General features: G+C 37.2%; 1 protein-coding gene across 2 annotated transcripts; it reads left to right on the plus strand.

Moving 5' to 3' along the window:
• Positions 1-41: 41 nt before the first annotated feature.
• On the plus strand, positions 42-14,559 carry vimr2 (vimentin-related 2). Of its 2 annotated transcripts, XM_016232128.1 has the most exons (10): positions 44-437; positions 1,893-2,034; positions 2,322-2,480; positions 2,645-2,764; positions 4,923-5,018; positions 5,554-5,691; positions 7,688-7,819; positions 11,827-11,937; positions 12,010-12,134; positions 14,131-14,559. In XM_016232128.1, exons 1-10 carry the CDS (start codon positions 337-339, stop codon positions 14,171-14,173), a joined length of 1,167 nt encoding a protein of 388 aa, XP_016087614.1. In that variant the 5' UTR covers positions 44-336; the 3' UTR covers positions 14,174-14,559. The 2 variants fall into 2 exon arrangements, with proteins under 2 accessions (XP_016087615.1, XP_016087614.1); XM_016232129.1 differs by lacking the exon at positions 4,923-5,018 and having other exon boundaries at positions 42-437.
• The last annotated feature ends 2,427 nt before the right edge of the window (positions 14,560-16,986 follow it).

Raw genomic sequence — 16,986 nt, forward strand, 5'->3', positions numbered from 1 at the left:
TAGTTTTTTTTGTTTATTGGTGCTTGCTAAGTCTAAATAGTCTGTATTATTATAATTATTATTATTAATGCTCAAATAATAAGTAATACTAGTGCAACCTCTTCAAAGCTGAACTGTCATTGTCCCAGTATAACAGCTTTCTGAAGGAGTGGCCTCCAATCTCTAAATTGTTTCTGCTCCATGTGAAAGGTTTATCTCCTGACGCTGTTCCTCTAGTTAGTCCATCTTGTGTTCAGTGAGAGATCCCACAAGTGCTTGTGACATTCTCAGCACCAGCGTCTATAAAAACCCCCTGTTGGTGCGGTTGTCATCTTTTCTTGCTGTCCTGCTGCTGTTATGGCCCTGCTGAGAGTGTCTTCCTACCGTAAGCTGTTTGAGGAGGAGCATTGGAGCCAGGCTGCAGGACGCTGTGGAGTCCAGGCCCGCTTCACTGCCAGGTCAGTGCTTATAGATCTGAAAGCCTACACGTATGCTGTTTTGAACTCTAGATTATGAACATATAGTAATCAGCATAGAATTGCTATTTTAGCATTTCAGAGCGTGTCTCCATATAAACTCACAGTTAGAGCAGGATTCAGTTTCATCTTCGTTCAAATTGTTGTTATTATTATTATTATTAAATGTGACCGTTTTTTGAATTGAGATTGATACATAATCTCAAAGCTAAATAAGCTTTCCGTTGATGTATAGTTTGTTAGGATATGACCATATTTGGCTGAGATACAACTATTTGAAAATCTGGAATCTGAGGGTGCAAAAAATCTAAATATTGAGAAAATCGACTTTAAAGTTGTCCAAATGAAGTTCTTGGCAATGCATATTGCTAATCAAAAATTAAGTTTTAATATATTTACGGTAGGAAATTTTCAAAGTATCTTCATGGAACATGATCTTTAATTAATACCCTAATGATTTTTGGCATGAAAGAAAAATAGATCATTTTGACCCATAAAATGTATTTTTGGCTATTGCTACAAATATACCCCCAGCGACTTAAGACTGGTTTTGTGGTCCAGGGTCACATATGTAAAAGTTATGGGTTAATACATTTCTTTAAATGTTTTTGAAAGAAGTCTTTTACATTCACCAATGCTGCATTTATTTAATAATAAAAAAACAGTAATATTGTGAAATATTACAATGTAAGTTTTTTTTTATTGTTCTCTATCTTAATTAGTGCTGTCAAACTATTAATCGCATCCAAAATAAAAGTTTTAGTTTACATAATATATGTATGTGTGCTGTGTATATTTATGTATATATAAATACTCGCATCTATGTATTTCAGAAAAATGTTTATATATTAAATATATTTATTTATAATATAAATTATATGAATATAAATATAGACATGTAAATATTTTCAAAATATATACTGCATGTGTGTGTATTTATATATACATAATATAAACAGAACACATATTATGCAAACAAAATCATCTAACAGCACTAATTTTAATATTGTAAATTGTAATTTATTTCTGTGATGGCAAAGCTGAATTGTATTGCTAAAAGCTGTATTGTAAACTACATAGGAATAAATTAAAATAACATGTTTGTTTGGATATGATATTTACCTCCTGATTGTACCAGAATAATTAGATCATAACACTAGGGGATCTTATAAAACTATGGGAGGAAAATCGTTGTTTCTTCTAAATTTTTTTTATACTGGCAACCAGGAATGCACATCCATCCAAAATCCTAAACTGAATCATGTAAACGGTTACTTCACTCTTTCTTATTACTTTGAATTCTAAATAAACTACATAAACATGTAGCTCTTTTATGCTTCAGTATTTCCTCTTTTCCTTCAGCATTGTTTGCTTATGCTTGCATAGAAAATAAACAAGCCATTGCAGACATCGTAAAGCTTTCAGTGTGTTTGACAGGGGTGGAGCTTCAGTGCGTGAATGTCCCGAGCTGGATTTTGCTGCAGCTCGTGCCCTAAACATGGAGGGTGTGGCACGATTTGTCAATGAACGCTCTGTCATTGCTGCCCTCAACGATCGCCTGGCCGGCCTCATCGACGTGGTGAGCCATATGAAAATTTTCACATCATACACACCCAAGGTTCTGCTGGCTAACAACCAGCTGTGCTCATGCTGAATCTAATGGGTTCCCTGTGAGTGGCCCGATTATCATATTTCCATGATGTTTAATGGGGTCAGTCATTTGCCTGAGGGTGTGAGGAAAATCATATTAAGGCCATGAAGATGCTGCAGTCACAGTGTCCTCTACTGCATGGTATTATATGATACAACAGTGTGAGCATAAGCAATTGCTCTTATACATGTCCTCTACTTTTGTGACCATTGAAGGTTCGGTGTCTAGAAGAGGAGAATGAATCTCTGGAGGCTGAGATTATTGAGCTGGAGGAAATACTGGAGTCAGAGCAGATCTCCACCACCACCATCAGCATCAGCGGTCCTGTGGACTACAGTCTGGAGGCTGTGATAGAGAGGCTACGGAAAGAGAAGGTACCTCTCAGAAACTCCAGCCTGGGTGCTGCTGGATATTTATGCCTCACTTGATGAAATTAAATTGATAAGTCGTGTGTTTTCTCCTCAAATGTCATAGTTTCTTTAACGCATGATCTATTTTACTGGTTATTTCATTGCTATTGGCCTATCGTTTCCCTTAGGAGGAGATTTTATGCAACACTGAGGAGCTGAAGGGTGAGCTGTGGCGTCTGCAGATGAAATACAATCAGGTGGTTGAGCACAAGAGACTCATCCAGCAAGAGCGAGAAGATGTTTCTGTGGTAATGCCATGAATACTGCAGATGTTATTTGATATGTGGTGTATATACAGGCCCCAAATGTATTTGGTCACTTTCGCCACATTTAAAGTTGAATTTCACTGGTTTTGATGCATTATAATATCAAACCAACTATTTGAAGAAACGATTCATGGTCTTTTCTCAGAACTAAAATTTTTACTTTCACTTTTCTTGTTATTTTTGCTGTTTATTTTTAGACCAACTGCTCCAAGATCATTTTTAGTGGATGTTTCAGTTTCAGTTCCCATTTCACACAGAATAAATCACTAGAGAAAAAAAAAAAAAAAAAAATATATATATATATATATATATATATATATATATATATATATATATATATAGTATATTTTACTCTATGGACAGTGACACATTAACTATGGACAAGTTTGACAAACACAACATATCCAGTACTGTTTTATTTGTATTTACTACTACTATTATAACTATTACTATTATTATTATTTTTAGCATTTTAATTTTAGTTTAAGTTTTAGTAATTTTTGTTTTATATTTCTATTTACCTTTTAACTTTTTTATCTCAGTTTTTGTCATTTTAGTACTTAATTTTTTTATCTCATGTTTTTTTTTTTTAAGTTTAAGCTTTTTATTTAATATTTTATTTTATTTTAGTTCAGTTTTTTTTATTTTAAATAGTTTTGGTGTAAGTTAACAATAACAACACTGATCCAATCAAAATACCCACATACATTTGGTCTTATTTATAAACGTTTATCAGGCGTTGTATTATATAAAGAGTTTTTCAAGTTTAAAATAAATGTCACATGCCTGGCTTGATATTTTAATGTCTAATGCAATCAAATTCATACATTAAGTGTGGCTTAAGTGTCCAAATACTTTTTGGATGCCACTTTGCACTTTTGAACAATAAGATGTCATTTAACCTTTTATTTATTTATTTATTTTTTTTAATCCAAAGCTACTTAATAAAAAAATGCACTTCTTGCAGTAACCTTAATCACTATGCCACACCCTTCCCACCAGATTCAAATCTATGCATTAATACACCAGGATACAGGCTTTTAAATAAACTTTTGCGAATTTCTACACTTTCCCCACCACTAGATGGCAGTGTTAGTCTGTGCTCTGGGTGGGGTGGGGTGTTCTGACTCCAGTGGAGGTGTGTGAAAGTCCCTGGAGTGGCACAGCACAGCTGCTGCTCCCAGATCCGCTCTGGAGAGTCCTGATTACAGGCCCTGCTGACTCCCAGCCAGCGGCCACTCTGAAACCCGAGCTGCTTTCTGTAGAAACCACTCCATCACCCCACAAATGTCAGAGCACATCTCCAGTAAAAGAGCAGATGTGGGAAAGCTTTCACCATGCCTAATAATTCACTCATTCAGCCTCTCATATCTCCTAGATGCAACAGAGCAGGGCTTAGCTCTCCAGGCTGGGCTGAGAGGAGAAAGGAGGTTTGGAGGGAAAGAATAAAACCGGAAGAGAACCAAAGAGGTAGTCACTAGGATAATATAGAAGTGGGGTTGCAGCTGTATAAATAATATACTTTTGAGACATAAGCGTGCGTTTTTGTATCTTCACTAGTTTGAATTCACTAATCTGGAGTTAACTGACATTTTAAAGAAGCGATGATAATGATTAAATAAAATTATGCTTTCTCATGCCATTTTCTTTTTAAGCAACTAGCTGGAATGCGTCCACCATAGTGTAGTTTAGCCCTTCGGCAATGTGGAATAGAGCAAGCAAATCGGCATCGAAACGCTGTCTAGACTCTCTCCAGTACTGGACTTGTGTTCATGCTGAGATAACGGGAACAGCAGCCACTGTGCCAATTCTAGGCTCCAGGGAAGCGTGTGTGTGCAATGCGCTTCCTCTGCCGCCCAGACCCACTGTCACACTGCAGCATTCGCATGCAAATGCTTTCATTCTGAGTAATTGAATTCATCGCCAATTAATCAGGCACTTAAGATACCCAGATGAGCTGAATAAAGCGCAGCTTTGTCTGAACATTGGATGTCGGGCTGCGTATGTGGATCTCTTCTTCCCTGCATTGCAGTCTTTGCTGGGGCAAAACCCGGTGGCACTGATGATGCTCATGATAGAAGATGTTGAGGGGTAAGTGATTGGTGTTTGAATTGACCTTTATTTCCGTTGCCCTGCTCAGGAGGTGGATGCAATTACCACTGACTGCCTGGCCCTTCGAGAGCAAGTGGCCATCTATGAGGAGCAGCTGGCCGCCATGGAGAGGCAGCACGAAACGGTAAGGCCATACAGAATATTGCGTCAATACCCCTTCTTCTTGTTACTTCTTAGTTGTGATCAGAAAAGGCACTTTTACCCAATTCTTGGAATGGTCTTCTGGGGGTTTCGCCGTTTAAAGTGTCTCCTCTGATCGTAAGGGGAACAGGTTTGGCAGAATGGAGACTGATGGGAAACACGGTCCCTCAAAACATAAAATGAAAGAATACAGTATATGGGGAGTCTGCGGGTACTCAAGTGCTGGAAACAGAGAAGTATCCATTGACCTCCCTCTGGGACGTGCGGCATACCTCACAGTTCAGGCGCATGAAATGAAAACAGAAGTTCTTCTTGTTTTATTAACTGCTATTATTATCTTGATACATCTGCCGCTCTCGCATTATTCATGTTGAGGAGAACAAGCTGAGACTTGGACTCAATCTCCTTTTCATGAACACTTCATCAGGCTCAGATTAATGAACGGCTGCCCTTTCTCGCACAGGCAGATATTGTTACCTGAGGAGAAACCGAAAGTCATAATGTTGTTTTGTCCACAGAGACTGGAGAAATTGTGTGAGCCCAGGACTCCGGATGAAGGTTCTCCTACTGTATCCCTGCAGTTCCCCTCCTTTGATATCACACCAGCCATCATGGACATCAAGGAGTACTATGGCACACTAGCCGAGAGCCTCAAGGTAAATTACACATAGAGACATAGACTCTGTCAATGACTATTGACACTGTGAGTACAAGCTACTGTAAATTGACAGCTCTTCTAGCATATACACTGCTGTTCAAATGTTTGGGTCAGTAAGTTTAAAAAAAAAAAAATTTATTCAGCAAGGATGCACTATATTGATTAAAAGTGACAGTAAAGACAGGTGAGAATGTTAATAAATGAATGCTGTTCTTTTGAACGTTTTAATTAAAGAATCCTGAAGAAAGTATCACGGTTTCCACAAAAATATTAAGCAGCACAACTATTTTCAATGATAATAAAAAGAAAGGTGTCTTAGACACCAAATCAGCATTATTAGAAAGATTTATGAAAGATAAATTCACTCACACTCACACACACGTGACACTGAAAACTGGCTGCTGAAAATTCAGAGTTTATTAAATTTATTAAAATAGAAAACACTTATTTAAAGATGTAGTAATAGTTAACAATTTTTTACTGTATTTTTGATCAAATAAATGCTGCCTTGACTTCTTCAAAGAGACATATAAAAGACAATATTCAATCCAATTCAAGTTTATTTGTATAGCGCTTTTCACGATGCAAATCGTTGCAAAGCAGCTTTACAGAAAATTAAAGTTTCTTTATTGTATTTAGTAATAGCTTATCAGTGGTGACTATCTCAAGTTGATGTCCATATGGCAGAAATGTATGGTAAAAATCAAGCAGTTAGTTAATGTAATATACTAATATAATAATATATAAGATAATAAAAGTAAACAAAACCAGCGTTCCAGGGAGTTTCCAGGGCCTAAATTTAAAGTCTTTAGTTTAAAAAAAATTATTATTTGAGTTGTAAAGTTGTCTAATATTTATATTGTCTTTATAATTTTTGCAGTGGGACTAATATTTTATTTTATTCTGTCAGTTATTTAACAATTATTTTCTGTGGTAATCAACATTTTCACATTATGTCTGTTGTTTTTCTCAACTTGAAACATTCCTTTTAAAGGATTGGTTCACCAAAAAAAAGTGCTTTATTACGTGGCACAGAAAAGGAGAAATGTAGCATAATGCTCATGCTGCTCTTTTTCATTTTACGAAAGTGAATGGAAATGGACACTATCAAGCACTGCAAAAAGATCTAGAAGGATTAAAAATCCCCATATGCCTTGCAAATGATGACAGAATCATCCTTTTGGGTGAACTAACCTCTTAACACACCTCATTGTGGCTGGCATGCTTGTTTTTTTCTTCCTCTTTCACACTTTACTTCAGGGGACAGTTTTGTTAGACAGAGAGTTCTGTCCACATCAAGCACAGAGCACTATTGTCCCCTTTGTGTCGTTTGAGGAGTGAGGGCTCTCTAAAGGTCATCCTACAGCACCAGTGCCCTTTAACCCCATTTGCCCCAAGAGTGGCTGCTCTCGACCTGGGTCGCGGCAGTAATCAGAGCTCTGGAGCCCTTCCCAGGCTTCTATGCAGAATGAGTCTGGAGAGGAGAAGAGAGCACTTCTACAAGAAGACACTGGAGAGCCTCTATAGGCTATTAGAGACTTCTAGTGTGTGTTTGTGTGTGGGTGTAAGATAAGCAGGCCAAGAACAACTCCTGCTCTTGTGCCAAAAGTTGTACATGCACAAAAACCAGCTCACGCATGCACAAACACATCCTTTACCACCCCTCTCTATTTTCGTTTGTTCTGCTTTTCTATTCAGTGCTCTCTCTCAGGTGGTCTCGGAACCAAAAACTAGTGCTTTGTTTCATTAGCGCCGCACAAGGTCCAATTGTTTCGCTCACAATTGATATTGATTGGGATTTGGGGGGGACAGTAATTGGAGGCTGATTTTTGACTGGTTGCACCTGCTCACCTGATGGACCTTAATTTGCTCTTCTTTCTTCTGGGAATAATCAGTGATTCATCTTCACTGCCTGCAGTCTGCAGAACTTAATGGGTGGTATCTTCTTCAGAGATGGAAGAATCTTAAAGCTGTGAACCTTTCCTGCTTTTCAGTTTGAGTTCAGAGCCTCGAGCACTGCCGCCATTGATGCCGCAGGAAAGGAGGAGGAGCAGCTGGCTAAGTTGACTGGAGGGAAAGTGAAGGACGTCTCCAAAGAGACTGACTTGAATGTCCTCAAGAACTTGGTGAGTGAGTTTACCTTCAACGACACAGCTCTGAACCATCAAAAGCCGCTCCAGACTGCCACTAAAACGATCGCAAATTAGACAAAAAACAACATTTGGACAATAATTGAAATTGTAGTCATCTTTGGTGGCAATCTACAAACCTTTGTTTTAGTTTAGGCAGATATCGTCTCAGAGTGCACACCACTGTTTCCTACATGAAATAATGAACACCATCTGATTTATGATTCTGAAATGATTCTTATGAACCAGTACAGAATGGTCTTCAACTTGCATGTGAATTAGCAGATTGAATCAAACTCACTTAATGAATCGATCAGGGCTGCGATTCCCAAAAGCATTGTAAGCCTAAGTTGATCGTAGCTCCATTGGTTTCAATGGGTGTACAATGTACTTAAGCTTACAATGCTTTTGGGAAACGCAGCCCAGAACTGTTACTGAGCTCACAAAAAACTGTTATTATTATTTATGAATCTTAGCAAACTGGAAACTATTTGTTGTAATGAAAAATATTTTAATTACCATTTTTTTAAAAATACAACAAAAATAGTTTTGTTATAAATTAAATATGCTAAAAGTGTCATTGATTGTTTAGTGTAGTAAGATCCAATAATGTTGAATTGATTGACCAGGAAGCTTTGTTTGGTAGTAATAATATTTCACCAGACAATTCACCAGACAAGTTGGCCGAAATGTTTTTTTATTTTTGAAGAAATAAAGTTAGATTTATATTTGTAGAATGAGTGTTGCACTTTTTTCTAGAGATTAAATATAAAATCATTTTTATAATTTGATTATAATTAAATTTTATACAAACAGGCAGACATATTTGTACAAAGCAGAGACATTTATGTGTCACGATCAGGATCAGTCAGGATTGTGTTACAGTGAAAGGTAACCAAATGCTGCTGACGAACCATTTTAACTATTCTGTAATTTGTAAAATAATGTGATTTGGCTCTCAAATGTTACATTTTAGGAGACAGACTCTATTGTGCAAACAAAAACAGGCCTTTGAGGGATAGAGGTACTTGTCCATATTTGTCTTGCTGTTTTGTGCTCTTGTAATCTCTGTGGTCACAGAACAATAATTTAAGGGATTTGGCCCTACATTAAAATGCGGTTGTAACTCTCAATCCTGTGCGCTGTGTACATGGCCACAGCTTAACTCAAATGATTGACCTGAACACCCACCACCTCAACAGCTCAGCATCAGACGCGAGTTCCTGTGTCAGGCCAAATGCTGAAAATCAGCATTTAGGAGAGCAGGCAAAAGCTAAGGAGTTTTTTGTGGGGGATGGTGTTTCACAATGCAGTGTCCTCAGTCAGACTGACAGCTGAGGAATAAAGTAAGAGAACTCCTGCTGCCAGGGGTGTTTATTCTGAGAGATAGGACCAGGAGCTTGTGAGGAGTATATCGTCTCTAACAGTGTTTATCTCGCTCACTGTCTTCCATTATGAACAATACATTTCACAGTCTGCCGACGCACTCTCTCCCCCAATCATAAACTTCATAAACTTCACACATTCCTGCAGTGCCTCAGGAGACAGCAAATCGCACTGAGCCGTAGTAATAAAATCTCACCTGTCAGCCTCCCTCACCGACAGGAAGAGAAACTTTAGGTTGAAAAAAAAGCCAGGGAAGAAAAAGGGACAAAAGGGAAATCATTCAGGATTTATGTTTGAAATGATTAGGAGCCATTCGCTGCTTCAGAAAATCGTTGGTCAGCCACAACTGACACCTTTACATTTAAGATAACAAACCGGGCGGTTTGGTTCTAATTACTGTGGTTGTGGTCATAGCCCCTCTCTTAAAATAAACCGACCGTCTTCAAGCACACTGCTCACTCTCATAACACAGGATCCTGTTCCCTGATCAGTGATGGGCAGTCTTGCGTCCTCCTTTCATACTACATTCTCTCTGTATTTTCTGTATTCATTTCTCTCCTATCTGTTGTGTTTCTTAGTTTGTGTCAGAAACCTTTGCAGGATGCCTTCCTACCTTGGAGGCTCATCTGAATCCAGTGTTTATTTAGCATCCTGTCTACTAAAATCCCTTCAACCGGTCATAGCATAGATGTCTTCTATATGATATCCAATTCCTTCTGTGCATTTCAGTGGTTGTCGGAAAGAATAATGACTTCTGTAGCCAACGGTCCCATTTCTGCTGGGAAATATGTATTGTAGTCAAGAAATATTCAGTATTTATGAAACTCAATTGAATTCATGCATGTTGTCTTAGAAGCCTATTTGAAGAGTCAGTGACAAATAAGAGTGTCCAGGATTTAGAAAAGGCAAATATCTTTTGAAATACTAATTTAAAACACGTGCTAATTTCTTAGAAATATGCTCTATGTATGTATTAGTTTCACATGGATTTGAAAAACTTTTATTAATAAAATAATTATTAAAAAAAAATATATCAAGTAAAAATTAAAACGTATTAACACATTTTCCATACACCTTGAAGTGAGTGCACACATCTTAATCATTATTTTCAAAAATGTTTTCAGTGTATTTTTTGAAAAGTAAAAATGCTTTATTTTATTTCATTGTATTTTAACCTTTTACAAATATTATGAATTATTAATTCCTAAATAGTAGCTTTTTGGAGTGTTGGACCACATTACATTTTACAACCTGAGCTAACCTTGCCTTGTTGTCAGATTAACTGATATTTTAAGATATGTATTGACCTAGGTATGTTTTTAATGAGGCTTTTTTTCTTCATTATAATATCAGGATTTTTTTTTATTCCATGCCCCAGAAAAGTATCATAATTCTAATTTAAAATAAAAAATACTCATCATAGAAGAGCAGAATTCAAATCATTATATGTTCAAATTACATGTTTAATGTAGTTTGAAGTAAATTAATATTAAGACAAAAATGAGAGTTGTGCCACTGACCCAGTTTTAATAAAATGCTCTCTATGATGTTTTTATTTTTTACTGAGCAGCAGGCAGATGTCTTTGGGACACATCCCTAACATACTTGTTGCCCTATCTCTCCTACCAAGGAAGGATACTAGTGATCTTGTTGCTCTCTGAGACAGTTTGCCTAAACAAACTGTTGGTGGTGAAATCAGGTCTTGTTTAGCTGTACATTACAGCAGAGACATGGCTAGTTTTCTCTAGGGGAAGGGGGGTGGGGGGTTGCAGACCGCCTTACTCTCACTCGAGACCCAGACCAGAGTAACAACCATTTTCATCGGTTGACGTATCATCAGCTTGTTAATAACAGAGCTCGGAGCCTCCCATGATCTACCTGAAAGAGAAACGTAGCGTGCAATCTCCATCCATCTCTGACAGCTGACTGTTTAACTTACCTGATTACAGTAATTACTCACAGCAGGGCAGCTCGTGCACAGAGGTGTGGCTGACAGTTCTCTGCGTTGTGTTTGTTGATGGGTGAATATGCAACATGAAACATCAACTGTTTTCAGACATGTTCTCACAATTGCTAGTTTAAGACCAATAGAGCCATTAATTACAACATAATGTTATGTTAAGCTCAGCTCTGTGTTGTTATACATTGTGGATCTGCATCAGTTTGTTTATGCACAGTGAAAGTCTTTGTTTGGACACTCGCATTAATTTTTCATTGAATTATTTACCATTTCCCACATTGTAAAGTCATCAAAACTATGAAATTACACAAAGGGAGTTATGGAAATTATATAGTGATGATAAAAAGTTAAACAAATAAAACGTTCTTGTATTTTAGCTTTAAATTATCCACCCTTTGTCTAGATTATAGCTCTGGCCAACTTCATGGGGTGGTTTTTAAAGAGTATTGATGGAGCTCCCAATATGCTGCTGGATGCTTGTAGGCTCTGGTGTAATATCTCGTCTCATCCTTTATTTATTTTATACATTTTTAATAAATAAAAGTGCGTGCATCAGTATATAATTGTAAGTAATTAGATCACAAGCCTTTAGATCACACACATACATTCAGTCAGGTGTGTCCAAATCTTTACTGGTGCTGTATATGTGTGATTGTAGATTGCGGAGCTGCAGAAAGAGGTGGCAGAGCTGGAGAAGCGTGGAGACGAGTTGGAGGCTGAAATAGAAGCCAGGAAAGCCAAATGCCTGGAGGAAATAGAGAAGCTGGAGGTACAAACGCTCACTGTTCGTATTCTACTGCAGCAGTTCTCAGTATCTTACCACTGCGCTGTCTCTGTTCAGAATTACATTTGTCAGCTGGAGGAGGAGGAGGCTGATCTTCAGTTCCAGATGAAGGATCAGAGTGGGGACTATGAAGAACTGCTGAATCAGAAGATGAATCTAGACATAGAGATTGCTGCTTACAGGTGATACATGTTATGAGAGTCATTACTGGTGATGTGTAAAGGCAAGCGTTGCTATTATTATTGCTCATACATTAACATGATACTCTATAACATTTAAAAGTGTGGGGTCAGTGAAATATTTAAATATTTTGGTAAAAAGTCTCATGCTCATCAAAGCTGCTTTTTATTTGATCAATAATATAGTAAAAAATGAAATAGTCTAAAAGTGAATGCTAAGAGTCAAATAATATAGCAGTTTAAAATAGGCGTTTTCTATCTTAATACATTTTAAAATGTAATTTATTCCTGTAACGCGAAGTTAAATTTTTAGCAGTTATTACTGCAGTCTTCAGTGTCTCATGATCCTTCTGAAATCATTCTAATATGCTGATTTGGTGATCAAGAATTTTTTTTTATTGTTATCATTGTTGAAAACAATGTGCTGCCTAATATTTTTGTGGAAACCATGATATTTTTTCAGAATTCTTTGATGAATAGAAATGTTTAAAGAGCAGGGTTTTTTTTAATGGAAACTTTTTGTAACATCATGTCTTTATTCTAACTTTTGAAAAATATTAATATTTAAAAATATATATATATAAAAAATACTGACCCTAAACCTTTGAACAGTTGTGTAAATCATGTGTGCTTTTACCATTAAAAGTCATTATTAAACAGCTATTACAGTTACAAGTGATCAGACTTAAGGTTTTACCAAGTAGACAGTAAAACAGACAAATCTAAATATCATATGTGATATTCCCCCCCCAGAGGAAAGTACTACTTCCAGTTTCCTTATAAAAAGTCAAAGTCTGTTTTAACATGTTTTAAGTTTTTATTTTTTATTTTTATTAGAATTTCCTCATCACAACAGAATAGATTGTTACAATGTATGTATACTTTCTAGAATATAATAATGTATAGTTTGATTAATATGCTTTATTATGAAAATGGTAAATATGAAAATGATAGAGCAAAGACAAAATAAATATATAAATAAAAACAATAAAATATCAAAACTAAAATAACCCATCTCTCTTTAAAAAAAAAAAAATATATATATATATATATATATATATATATTTTACAGTTTAAAGAATAAATGCGTGTTGAATTGTCATTGCACTGCAGGGTAAATGAGTGACACAATGCATGATGAAGACATACCTAAGAATAGTGCCCTCATTCTTGAGGCCAAGATAGGTCACAGGAAGCGCATCCCCTTACAGTTGCAGAAGTAATTTCCTGCTTTCCTTAACATGTTTTTTTTTCATGGCATCACCGGATTGGGAATACTCCCCATCTCCACTGATGTATGTGGCATGACGCATCCACCATGTAACCTTAATCCTTTGAAATGCCCCTAAAATTGAGCTTCCTGCCCCTAGGTTTAGGAAGCGACTAGTTTACAAACAATAGCTCATATTAAAATGGACAGGAAAAGTCGGTTTTGTCTTAGTCGATAGGCCAGGCTGCTTATATCACACCTCTGTGCCTTCTGGCCCTTGCAATAAGATATACTAATTTTTCTCAATATACTAGTTTCATATTACTGCTGCTTTCTCATCTTGATGAATAAGAGATGAAGGCTTGGCTTGTATGTTCTTGCAGATTTTAGAGAGCTGTCTGCTCCACAAAACCCTAATGGCACAGTGCTGCCATCTCCATTGGCATTTGGCTTGTGAAAAACCCCAAATGTAGTTTTTGCCAGATGCCGGTCGTCGACGTGTCTCTCTGATACCACATTCAGCATCATTATTCGTTTAAAATGTTATAGACTCTACACCATTTATCCAAGCATCTGCGTAGCCAACAGTTGCTTATAATTATCCTTAGTTTAGTGCTACATTGAACCCTGTGACAGTGGGGGGTTGTAATAGTTGCCCTAACTCTTCACTAGTGCAAATGAGATTTAGATTTAACATTGCTCTTTCTAGGGTGTTCAGTATCAGATGCCTCAGGCTAATCTTTGGGTCAAATAAAAGCAGATTGACTTTTTTTTCTTTTCCTTCTGCAGGGGTTTGGTTGAAGAAGAAGAGGAGAGACTGAGCTGCCTGTAAGATGCAAGAAGAGGTGATGCTCTCCTCTGGACTGAAGCAGACACAAAGAAACAATAAAACCACATACAATTCAACCCTTAACTGCAAATCTCACAAATCAGGAAAGTAAAGAAAACAGCTGTCAGACACACTTAACCTTCTGAGCAGATGTAAACCTTCACTGACAGATGAACTTCAGGGAGTTTGTGCAAGCTCATTGATAACGGGTCAGTGGCAGGTAACCTCGGGTCTTCAAGAAACGCTGGATCTGTGCAGCAGTGGGAGTGTGTTGAGAGTGATGGGGGATTTTCAGCACTGGAATCTCCTATTGAAAGTTTCATAGTCCCTATCACTGAGACACATACACACCCTACTGTTGAAAAGTTTGGGGTCAGCAAGTTTTCTTTTTTTAAAGAAGCAGTACTTTTATCCAACAAGGATGCATTAAACAAAAGTGATGATAAAGACATTTATAATGTTACCAAAGACTTCTATTTCAAATGAATGCTGAACTTTCTATTAATCGAAGAATCCTAAAAAAATACATAATTCCCCCCCCCAAAAAAATATTAAGCAGCACAACTGTTTTCAACATTAATAATAAGAAATGTTTCTTGAGCATCAAATCAGCATATTGGAATGATTTCTGAAGGATCATGTTACACTGAAGTAATGATGCTGAAAATTCAGCTTTGCGATCACAGGAATAAATTTAATTAAGTATACTGAAAAAAAGTTACTTTAAATTGTAATAATATTTCAGTTATTCTTTTTACTTTACTTTTTTTTTTTATCAAATAAATGCAGACTTGGTGAGTGTAAGAGACTTCTTTTAAAAACATTAAAATAAATAAATCTTACCAACCCCAAACTTTTTAAATGTACACACAGTTCCCTGTGCTTTGTTGAATTTTAACCTTTCCTGTACTGTCCAAATATTGTTTTAGAGCATTTACATGCACTTTAAAAGTTTCAGTCGGAATAAAAAATTATTTGTTTTATTAAAATGCTTTAGTCTGACCGAAATTGCACCGGCCTGGTTTTGTTGTTCGGACTTATGTTATGAGACTTAGATAATGAAATTGTTGCTTGATTTCATTCACCTTATATACACACTACCAGTGTATTTAATCCTTCAGATATTCAGTTACGTATTGTGTTATGTATACATGGACAGAAAAGAAAATGTAGCTTGACTACCCAAAATTATGCAAAAAAAGTTAAACAGCTAAAATTCATTGACTTGTTGGACATTTTGCCTGACTCTTATCATCTGCAGCTTGTTTTAAATTGAAAATACTGACTCTCTTCAATACAACAACTTACAGCGTTTAAATAAATATTTGCCTTTGAAATCAATCAGTCTTTTTCCTCATCTGTCTGAACTCTAAGTTCAGTACGTTTCACTTTTATGGGAGTGTTTTGTGCTGACATGGACTTGAAAGAGACCACAATCGTCCTTCTGTCAGTCAAGTGCCATATCGTTTCACCACCTTTGAAGTCTTGAAATGGAGCGCTGTGGAGTTTTACCCAGCGAGCCCTTCAATCTTCATACTGACCCTCACTTGTAAGCGCCCTGTAATTAACCCTATCAGAGGCTTGTTCTCTGTGCATTTAAGATGAAAAATGCAACTAATAATGGATTAGATAAGATTATCCAGGACCCGTGAATTCCTGTTGAACTGAAGCCCATCCATAAGGCCTGCGGTGCGGCTGAACTGACCTGTGCAGCCAAACTGACTCCTTTAATTCGGTGGATATGAAACATGGGCGGCAGGAGAGGAAGTCGCTCTGTCTTTGGGGCCTTTATTTTCACTGCTGAGGTACTTAGTCATTCTTGTTGCCCAAGGGCACCAGATCACCCTGAACCTCCCCCTCTTTAAATACACTCACCCACCCCAAAGCCTTCTGGGTGCTTGTGATGAAGTATGGGACCCTGGGCCTGGTCCACTGGCCTGTGGGGATTTTGGTTTGCTTCTGGCCTTTCCTGAAGTTTGACAATGGAAGAGGGGAGGGGAGGATCTGACATCAGCAGGAGGGAGCAAAAGGTCATGTGGGGATATTTGACAGGGCATATTTTACTCTATGCTCATTGTCTTTCTTTCTGTTTTGCATCTTTTTGTTTCTGACTCTAATGTGATGAATATTGTGTTCTCATTACTCGCTAATTTGTTTACTGCGTGCTGATGTACCTCAAATTAAATTTGATCAGTTAAACATTTAAGTACGGGTAATGCATTTTTAAATCAATTTGTGCTACATTATGTTAATTTCGTGGGGATGGTTTGTGAGTCATTTACAATTTCATAATTTCAATTTTCTCAATTTGAAAAGCGTATCCAGGCTGAAAACAACTGATTAGAACAAAAACAACTGCTCATTAAAACAAGAACTGAATGATTTTGCTGATGATGGCAGGGTTGGACATGATGTATTGGTATGGGAGTTTCAGCCCTCGTTTTTACCTCCCAGTGGACCCTTATGGGACGTTTGAGGGGCTATTAACCCCTTGTAGACCAGCAGTGACATTGAGAGGTCAGAGGCCGGTCTTCCTTTTAGCTTTCAGACCTTGACAACTTGGCATTAGGGGTCAGTCATCAAAGCTGAGGTTTGGGTCAGCGGTCAGTGACACCCCTGGCCTCTTAATCCTGATGGCCTCGATGAGAAGTGAAAATGGACGCAGAGATCAACGGAGAGACATCTATGAATAACAAAGATTAAACACCAGCTCTTAATCTTTGCTAATACTAATGCTTATGGAAGTTTACACACCTGAGTCTGTTATTGCTACCCACATGTCCTGCCTGTGTGTAAGCATGAATACACTGACGTTA

Source organism: Sinocyclocheilus grahami, unplaced genomic scaffold (assembly GCF_001515645.1).
Source record: "Sinocyclocheilus grahami isolate Dianchi unplaced genomic scaffold, SAMN03320097.WGS_v1.1 scaffold407.1, whole genome shotgun sequence".
Lineage (NCBI taxonomy): Eukaryota > Metazoa > Chordata > Actinopteri > Cypriniformes > Cyprinidae > Sinocyclocheilus > Sinocyclocheilus grahami.

What these genes read in the sequence shown, in the direction of transcription:
- vimr2 (XM_016232128.1), top strand. Translation starts at nt 337, where the DNA reads ATGGCCCTGCTGAGAGTGTCTTCCTACCGTAAGCTGTTTGAGGAGGAG. An exon ending in AGAGGCTACGGAAAGAGAAG is followed by an intron (nt 2,481 to 2,644) that starts GTACCTCTCAGA and finishes CGTTTCCCTTAG; the next exon opens with GAGGAGATTTTATGCAACAC. An exon ending in AGCGAGAAGATGTTTCTGTG is followed by an intron (nt 2,765 to 4,922) that starts GTAATGCCATGA and finishes TGCCCTGCTCAG; the next exon opens with GAGGTGGATGCAATTACCAC.